This window comes from Crocodylus siamensis, chromosome 2, assembly GCF_052110815.1.
Source record: "Crocodylus siamensis isolate JL-2025a chromosome 2, ASM5211081v1, whole genome shotgun sequence".
Taxonomy (NCBI): Eukaryota; Metazoa; Chordata; order Crocodylia; family Crocodylidae; genus Crocodylus; species Crocodylus siamensis.
The window spans coordinates 93534686-93544176 of record NC_143396.1 but is presented as its reverse complement, the minus strand read 5'-3'; the positions used below and the strand labels follow the sequence as shown (position 1 = coordinate 93544176).

Below are 9491 nucleotides of genomic sequence, written 5' to 3'. Positions count from 1 at the left end.
GATTTCCCTATGCAGTGCTTAGATTTCACTTGAATCCTCAAAAAAGTGAGATGCAAGTGACATCCAGGCTTTGTTCTAGAGCTCTGAATAAGGAGAAATCACATCCTGGTTTGTTTAGATATCGTTGGCTGTGTCTATACATGCATTAATACAACATAATAACAGGTACTAACTTAATGTGCTGTAATCAGTGCTACTGCACAGTAGTGCCAGCGCATGTCTTTTAGGTGACACTAATTTGCAGTAGACTAATTCTGTTGTACATTAATGCATTAGCATGGCTTGTACGATGACACACTAATGTGCAGTAGAATAAGTATACTGTGCTTCTAGCGTCTCTTGTAGACATGCCCACTGAGGACAGAAATATTATTTCTGCAGATGAAACTACTAAGGTTCAAAATTATCTGACAGAATGGTATCTATCAGTCCCTTATTATTAAGGCTTCTTATTGACAGAGATTTAATATTGACTCCTTCTCCTTTTCACTTAATCTCCTTCCCCTGCAATTTCCCTTGGCTCAGATTCTCCAAAACATTTTTTTGGGGGGGATCTACTGCTCTTTTCCATAAGACTTAAAGCTTGTATACCATTCTGCTTTCCTTGATGTTCCAGTGTGAAAATTATTCCTATAGAAATGTCAGTAGGAAAGAGGACTTCAAGAGCTTAAAGCTGGTAAGAATTCTGGTTTTTTTTCACTCCTGGGCTTACCACAGACTTTCTATGTTATGCTCTGTGCTTATGTTTCCAGCTGTGCAGAAAAGCAATAATAATGCCTTGTGCCCAAGAGATCACAAGGATGCTATAGCATCTGCAAGTTATTTGGAGATAATCTGGTGAAAGATTCTGTAGAAGTCCAAAGTGCAAGCTCTTTAGAGTGAGAAATGTGATTTATTATTTCATAGATTTCATAGATTTCATAAACATTAGGGCTGGAAGGGACCTCGGAAAATCATCGAGTCCAGCCCCCCCCACCCAAAGGGCAGGAACTCAGCTGGGGTCATAGGATCCCAGCAAGATAAGCATCCAATTTGCTCTTGAAGGTGTTCAGTGTAGGTGCTTGAACTACCTCCGATGGCAGACTGTTCCAGACCTTAGGGGCTCGGGCAGTAAAGAAATTCTTTCTTATGTCCAGCCTGAAATGGTCTTGTAGTAGTTTATGACCATTCAACCTCATCATCCCTTGGGGCACTCTGATGAACAAATGTTCCCCAGATACTGGTGGTCACCCCGATAGACTTATAGGTGGCCATCAGATCACCCCTGAGCCTATGCTTTTCCAGGCTAAAGAGCCCCATGGCTCTCAGTCTGTTGTCGTAAGGTCTGTTTTCGTGACCTCTGATCATGTGTGTGGCTCTTCTCTGGACTCTCTCAAGCTTCTCCACATCCTTTTTGAATTGTGGAGCCCCAAACTGGACACAGTACTCCAGCTGTGGCCCCACCAAGGGCAAGTACAAGGGGAGAATGACGTCCCAGGATTTGCTTGAGAAGCATATATAGATGCAAGCCAGTGCTTTGGTCACTTTACTAGCCGCAGCATCGCATTGCAGGCTCATGTTCATTTTGTGGTCAATGATGACCCCCAAGTCTCTTTCTTCCGTAGTGCTAGCCAGCGTAGCACTGCCGAGCTTATAAGGATGCTGCAGGTTTTTCTTCGCAAGATGGAGAACCTTGCATTTTTCAGTGTTAAACCCCATCAGGTTCTCATCCGCCTATTTGCTGAGCCTGTCCAGGTCATGGACCACTGAGCCTGTCCAGGTCATTATGGACCACATAGTAAATTTATGGTTTGCCTAAGTGAGTTGTCCCACACCAACGGCCAAATCCAAAAAGGGAATTAGGTACCTAACTACCATTGATTTTCCTGGGAGTTAGGAAACTGAAACTTTTTGGATTTAAGCCCAAGAGTAAACCAGAGGATGAAATAAGATTGAGAATCACAATCCTTATTCTATTTCGTCATTTGCTTTGTGGCAGGAATGAGTTTATTTTGAACCATTTTCATGAAGCAGCCTGGCCAAATGGGAATGAAGCCAGGATTCTTCCCACCCATTCCTGCCCCGCTCTACTGTTGCCCACTTGCTCACAGCAGGGAGTGTTGGGCAAGTAGCCATTGCTATCTCCACTCTGCTCATAGTGAATACACAAATCCAAGCAGGAGAGAAAGGGATATATTACTCCATTTTACTTCTTTCATATTCAAGTATGATTCCAATTATTTACATGGTGCCCAGAATGCTAGGTATTTGGAGGAAGCCCATAGGTGCCAATGATATAGATATTAATTAACATACACATGTCTTTATCTTTAATGAGCTTTGGCAATGCTCTTCTCATACATACTATGCAGATACTTAGCTACATGCATGGGCAAGGCCAGAATTATCTCGACTCCTGCAGCCTCAACCCAAACCCCAGGACTTCGAAGTTCTGGCTGCAAAGTGTTGTATCAGTGTTGTTGTTGCAGTATGTCATTTCATTCAACAGTTACCCAAATTATCTGATGCATTTTTGACATGAACAAATTTTTTTTTGTGGGGCTGAACTGAGACCTCAAAACTTGTACCACTTACTGACTGACATTTGAGTCAATATCCTTGAGGCATTAGGGAACCACATAGCCTTTCTGCTTCAAGATCAATATACAGGAAGTAGAAATATTTTTTTCTTAGATTGATAGATTTCAGTCAAATCAAAATATATTTCTCCTGTCTGGGAAACACATATGATTAATGTAGGCAAGCTTATCCTATGCAGAAGACAGGGGTATTTGCCTTTATATATTACAGATTGGTGTATGATATTGGGCTTGGGATGGAAGAAGCAGGCATCAAAGTTCCTTTGCAAAATGGGTCCTGAACTTGGCAACCCTTTAGCTAGTTTTGTCATATATTTGCAGCTTGAAAACTGTTTGGCCTTTACAACAGCCAAAATAAGTGTCCCTTAATCGCTTCCAACCTATTAACAGATGGGCAAACAGCTTTTATAAATGGGGCATACAAAATACTTCAATATCAGCCAGAGCTAATTAGTAGCAATTTCTGAACCCAAATTTATAACTGATGTTGTATACATTAATGCAGATAAAATGACAGTTTAATAGAAGTTTCCTCACAAGCACTATCACAAAATCAGAACAAATATTGGGTTGTTCTAAGCCTTCAGTAAGTAGAAGTAATTTGCTTTTAGTTTTTTTATTCCCACTGATTCTCTTCCATTAATGGCAAAAAACATACTGGCTCATGAAAGATACGTTTATGGCTGCCGTTGCTAATAAAAATCACATTAAATGAGTTAGATTTTGATCAAAGTTTCTCATATGTTTATGTTATAACACACAAGAAAGCACAATATAACTTGGAAACATCAAATTTAGGTATTTCTTTTAATTTTCCTCTTTCAAGTAAATATGAAATACTGATATGATCCTAATATGGTGCTTGTAAACCAAATACAGGACATAATAATGTACTTTTACAGAGTGCTATTAATCAGCTTATGTAAATTGCATAAAATTAAATTAAGAAATTGTAAAAAAAAAAGAAATTGGAAGCAATATAACTCAACTGTTTAACCCTCATTAATAACCCACATGAACATCAAAATGTTTTCAGTAATGAGGACCTGACAATATATTGCCATCAGCTCTGCATTGCGGTTCTCTCTTATTTGGCTTGACAAAGGCATTTAAGGGGCTGACATCTGCCTCTGCACCTAAGTGAGAATTTGCTTGCCTACTCCCATCTTTCAAAAAGTGCATCTGTCCAGGTCCTTATGTCTGCTGTGTCATTTGTGTTAAAATAACCCCCAAGACAGGAGGGACTTGACCCAAGCTGTATAGTAACCAGATATGGGTGGAATTGACCAAGCACTGAGTCCATATATCCAGGAAATAGCATTCAATTGGAATTCAGTCTGTATTTTTTTGGGAGGGGGCGGGGGGGGGGGGGCGGGGATTCTTAAGTTTAGAGAGGAAAATCCCAAAAGCTAGAAAATTCAAAGTGTAAACTTAATGCTTGTCAATCTGATAACAGAGCTAAATTAATATGTATAATGTTGACTGCACTAAATGAATGTGAAGTGAAGCAGACTTACAATGTACATTGCTATGATAAACATTTCTCATATTTTTGAAATGTGAAATGAATAATAATAAAAAGCAATGCATTCCATCCTTGTATTTCAAACGTGCCCTGCATGTAGAAGAAGTAGTATCATTTTTGCCAACATGTTTGAAAGAATTATGCATTCTGGGCTCGGTGACCAATGCAGAAATGTAGGCACCTAGTGGCAAAAAACCTGCCCAGGCAGCATGCCCTGAGAGGTCAGAGAAAGTATCTGGTGGTATGTAGGAGACAGTCCCACATTGGAAGAATGAATAAAAGAAGCAAAAGTATTGTAAGAGGGAGTGTGATTGTTGGGGCAGACTGGGTATTGTGGCATCTAGTAGATTAATGGATAAGGAGAGGTGATTAGGGCTGCGATAAACACCATTGTTTTGTTGTGTGGCAGTCGTACTCAAAGTTAACTTTCAACAGGATCTGGCACAGATGTTTGATAAAGCTCCTTAACAGAAAGCACTTTAATCTAGTACCTCATCCATCGAGGTTTAACTTAGAGCACGATGCACCATTTTTAAAGCACTCTAAGGGCCATGAATGTCTGTTCAGTTATGGATTTAGAGCGCTTTCTGGGCAATTAATGCACAATAGATGTAATATCTATTCCTAGCCTAAGATGCCAGTTTGCCCTGCCTCGTCCCTGGTTTAAACCAGAAATTCTCATTGGAGCTCAAAGAACCTTTTGTGATGGAATCATAAAAAAATGAGGCTGGAGGGGACCTCAAGAGGTCATCTGGTCCAACTCCCTGTTAAAAACAGGGTCATCCCATCTGAATCATTCCAGGCAAGTGTTGTCTAACCTGCTCTTGAACATTTCCAGGGATAGAAAAAAGGTTCTGTGTTCCAAAAAAAGAGGCTAATATCCATAGATTCGAATTTACCAGTTTAAAAAAAATTGAAAAAATCACAACCAGTTTAAATTAATGTACCTAAATAACTAGGCTTGATGGCTAGGATTAGGATGGAAGAGATGCCTGGAAAGCTTTCAGTGCTTCAGTACATTGTTGTGTGCACCAAATTCAGTTGTCATTCAGTAGCTAAGTTACTGGTGATGTGGCTGTTGCAACAGGTAGATAAGTTACTGTATTCATTTACATCTGTCTCAGATTCTTCCATTTGGGAGGCATATGCACTGATTGAAGTATTCTTTTTTATTTACTGTGTTTTGTACACTCAAAAAGCCTGGAAACTGAAAGAAAACTGTTGTGTTGCAGCTAAGGTTCTCTGCCATTCTGAGGGTACCATTCCTTCTCGAACTGTCAAGCCAGAGACAAAGGCGTGTCTCTGTGTGTGTTAGATGGAGGGGTCTTATTTTTTGGTGGCAGCCTGGAAAACTAACAGACTCAATATAGGCATATCTCGAGAATATTAGCAATGTGAGGGACATTCTTCAAACCCTGGCAGCTAATAGCTGATATGCCAGTATACATATGTGCCACGCAAGCATTCAGCAAGTCTTGGGTACTAATATAAGCAATGGTTGATGGTAAATGTTTAACTGTTTGTTTAAAATCTTTAAGTGCATTGTAAAATTATTATGGATTTATATGAATTTCTTCACTGAAATCTTAATTTAATAGTTTCTTAAGTGCTATACACTTAAGCTCTACACTTTCGAAAATTAACAAAATGTATCTTCTGTCTTTGATTTCTAGTGCAAAACGTATTGTCTTTGAAACGCAGGAAAAAGTTAAAAGAATTGGACCACACCTAGACATCTTTGAGGCTTTTCATGGAGCCAGAAGGAAGACTAGCTTTAGAAAATTAGTAAATGCAGTTGTTTGCATTCAGAGATTTGTCAGAGGATGGCTTGAACGTACCAGATATAGGAGAATAAAGATGAAGGTAAAGTGTCATATGTTAAATTAATATACTGCAATTCGCTTTACGTATTAATGTTGAACTTCTAATATAGTTGCCTAAGAATTCCTGCTTTTTATTACTCTGATATGAAATAGTGTTTTAGATCCCTGTCCACTGAGCCCTTCACTATCACCTCTGTACTCCAAACCTTGGGTTATATGAAGATTTAATAAAAGCGGGGATAGTATTTGAACTTTCTCTAAATGTACCATCATTTGATCTGAAGTAGAGCATCTGAGAAATTTTAGGAGTAAAGAGCCTGTGAATCATATTTTATCTCTTGTTATGAAGAGAATTATGGTACATATATATTCATTGACCAGTTAATTCCAAGGTTTTTTCCTCAAATATAAAAAATATCATATAATTAACAGGCTGCTCATTAGAAGTAGTTTTCCCCTCTGCTATTAAATATTAATCACTGAGCCAAGCATTCATAGATTGTCATAAAATTGTTCCTTTTGAAGTTTGCATCTTGTTCAGATAGTCACCTGAGAACTGTGCAGGGAGTGTCCAGACGAACATGCACATGCACATTGCAGCATCTCAAAGGTTTTCAGGGTACCGCAAAATGCACACAGCACATGTTAAAAGATTCTCCATGGAGCCAAAATTAGATGCCAGGAAATCCCAGTATTTAAAAAAGAAGTTTAAAAAATAGTGGGGTGGAACACGTGGCTGCAACATTCACTGCCCACAACCGGACCTGACTGGCCAGAGCCACACTCTGGTTGCCAGCCAGGATCCATCCACCCAGATTACCACTGCTGTAGCCCGGAAGGCCCCCAGGACCCCAGGTAAAGCTGCTGGGGCCAGTCCAGGTGCTGGCCCCAGCCTCCCCTACCTCACCTGGGGCAATTTGCCTCATGGCAGAGTGCACATGCAGGGGCATTCCCCAGGGACAAGTAGCAGCCACACAACTATTTGATGCTGCTATCTGTCCCTGCGTAAATGCACATGCACGCTTCTCTGGATGTGCCCATACTGTTCACTTTTGATTTCCATTTCAGTATTTATAGAACACTGAAAGAACTTATGCTTATTATTTGCCTGCCTATAGAGCCTACAGTTTCACTTCAGCAGGATGTCACTCTCTAGGCAATATGCAGGCTTCTAATCAAATAAATATTCTGAAACCTAACTTACACTTGATTTGAACACGTGGCCTTTTAAGCAGACAAAACTCTTGGGGCAGAGGTGATAACTTTTATTAGACCAACTAAACAGTTGCAATTGTTTTTTCTTTGCAAGCTTTTGGGCACACTTGCAATTCAGTAGGAAAGGAGAAATAAGAGAACCCTTAACATCTCTGATTTCTCCTTTGCTCATTAGTAGAGAGGCAGGACACCTTAGAGCAGTGACGTCTTTCACTCTAGATGCCTTCAACCTTTCTAGATTGAAGGCTTCTATTCTGAACTTTTCTGAATTTAGTGGCACCCTTGTTGCAAATCACCGGTCTAGGATCTCATAAGTGAGCACCCTGTTCTTTATCTGTTTTGAAGGTATCCATGTAGTTATTTACATTTATATAACCCAGACAAAAACAGATGGAGGAGGACTAAAGCAAGTAAAATATCAGATTGGGAAAAGACACACAGTATAGAATATGTCCAAAATAAAATTTTGAAGTTACATGCCATTTTTGTTAGCATCAGGCAGCTTAGAATCAGCTTCAAACAACAATATCTTAACTGTTTTTCACTGGGAGTTTTTTCCTTTTACATTCTTTGTTGTTTTTATCTTTTGTCATTTCAGAAAATGACATTTTTTTTCCTGACCTCCTGCATTATTATATTTCTATCCTGACTTTCTTAAAAAGTACTACTTCTTTGAAGCAAAAAGCTTGCTCATTCAGATCTTGTGAAACCCTTAGTTTTTCTTTTGACTTCAGTAGAGCCATGATTTCACCTCCATTTTCTGAATGTAGTTTTTTAGTGTCAACTTGTGCCTAATTCTGTACTTCTTGAAAAATCTTTGCAAATTTTGAGTGTGCAGCAAATCCAAAACTATTCCCCTTAGAATGCAAAGTCCTAAATAGCAGGGTATTGCTGCTTCTGTTTTGTGTAGCACCTTGCCCGTATTAAGTGCTATGCAAATGATGAAGTGTGGTTGCCTGCCTCAGGATCCATGAAACTGCAAGGCATTTATTTCTTACATAGCTCTGCTATAAGCCATGTGGGAGAACTTGATAATATTTCATTCAAGCACTTAGTATTATAATTTTTTTTCAAAGCATTTAACTGCTTATTTCCCAGTTGACTGAGCAAAAATATTCCTAAATGGTGATGGGAATCATCTGTCCTTACAGCCCCTCCCCGTGCCCATGAGAGCTGGGCAGGAGGTTGGGGGGAGGCAGGGAGGCTGATACGGGCTGTGAAAAGCAGTTCTGCAGCCCCATATCTGCCTACCTACCCACCTGCGGCAGAGTGTACTGCTTAGCACACTGGGGCAGCCAGTGTCGGGGATACTGGAGGGAGCCAGCAGTGAGGAGTAACTACAGGTACCATAGGAAACTGGGACTGGTACTGTGGCACCATTAAAAAGATCTCATATTACCCAAATTGAAAAGCACTGCCTTAGAGATTAATTTATTCAGAATTACCTTTCTAAATGAGTTAGTCTCAAAGGTGCCACTGTGTCCTGCCTTCCCTGGTCATTAAGGTTGAGTGGTTTCATGGACAAGCTAACTATTATTACACTGCTCATTCAAGACCCTGACATACAGGCAGTCCTCGACTTACAACGTTTTGAGTTACAACCTTTTGCACTTACAACGTTTATAAATTGACACCCTGTTTCAACTTTATGACATCAGTTTTGACTTTGCAATGCTTGATCCAATGCAACACTATGCCAGTGAACAAGATTGTTGCATTGCTCATCTCCCTGGAGAATATCTGTCCAAACTTTCTTGGACACTTTCTATAAGAAAGCAGAAAAGACTCCAGAAGAACCTGCAGCCAAGACTCCTGAGAAGACTCCAGCCAAGAACCCTTCAAAAAGTCCAACCAAGAGCCCTTCAAAAAGTCTAGCAAAGTCACCTCAAATAAGTCCTTCCAAATCAATATGATTGCTATTTACAGTATTAATACATTAATGTAGCTATATTACTCATCTATAATTGATCAAGTACAAAGTTCTGGGGAATTTTTGGTGAAAATAGGGTATTGGGCCTTGGTTCAGGAACCAATCCCCCATTTATAATATTGTTTCTTATGAGAAAATTGGTTCTGAGTTACAAAGTTTCAAGTTCAGACTCAGTTTTCAGGAACCAATTGTGTCATAAATCCAAGGGCTGCCTGTACTAGTGATGCTTCTGGTAAATTTCCCATTTTTTGGTAGTTTCTTTCCCTTTCCCCATGGCTATGCAATTCTATTTTATTTGGATATAGAATCCTGTCTTTCTAGCTATGACTCGTGAGCTCAGAGAATAACATCTGTTGCTCCATTATTCCTGGTTTTGGAGTCTTCAGGTGTCAAGTACTAAAATATGTCTACTGAGCATC

General features: G+C 39.6%; 1 protein-coding gene across 1 annotated transcript in view; it reads left to right on the top strand.

The window, feature by feature from the left end:
* Nucleotides 1–347: 347 nt before the first annotated feature.
* IQCM (IQ motif containing M) overlaps nt 348–9491 on the top strand; it is a 137656-nt gene continuing 128512 nt past the window's right edge. The window contains exons 1-2 of the mRNA XM_090034516.1: nt 348–418; nt 5778–5967. Coding sequence (XP_089890642.1) covers nt 348–418; nt 5778–5967 — 261 coding nt within the window. The remainder of the gene's footprint in view (nt 419–5777; nt 5968–9491) is intronic.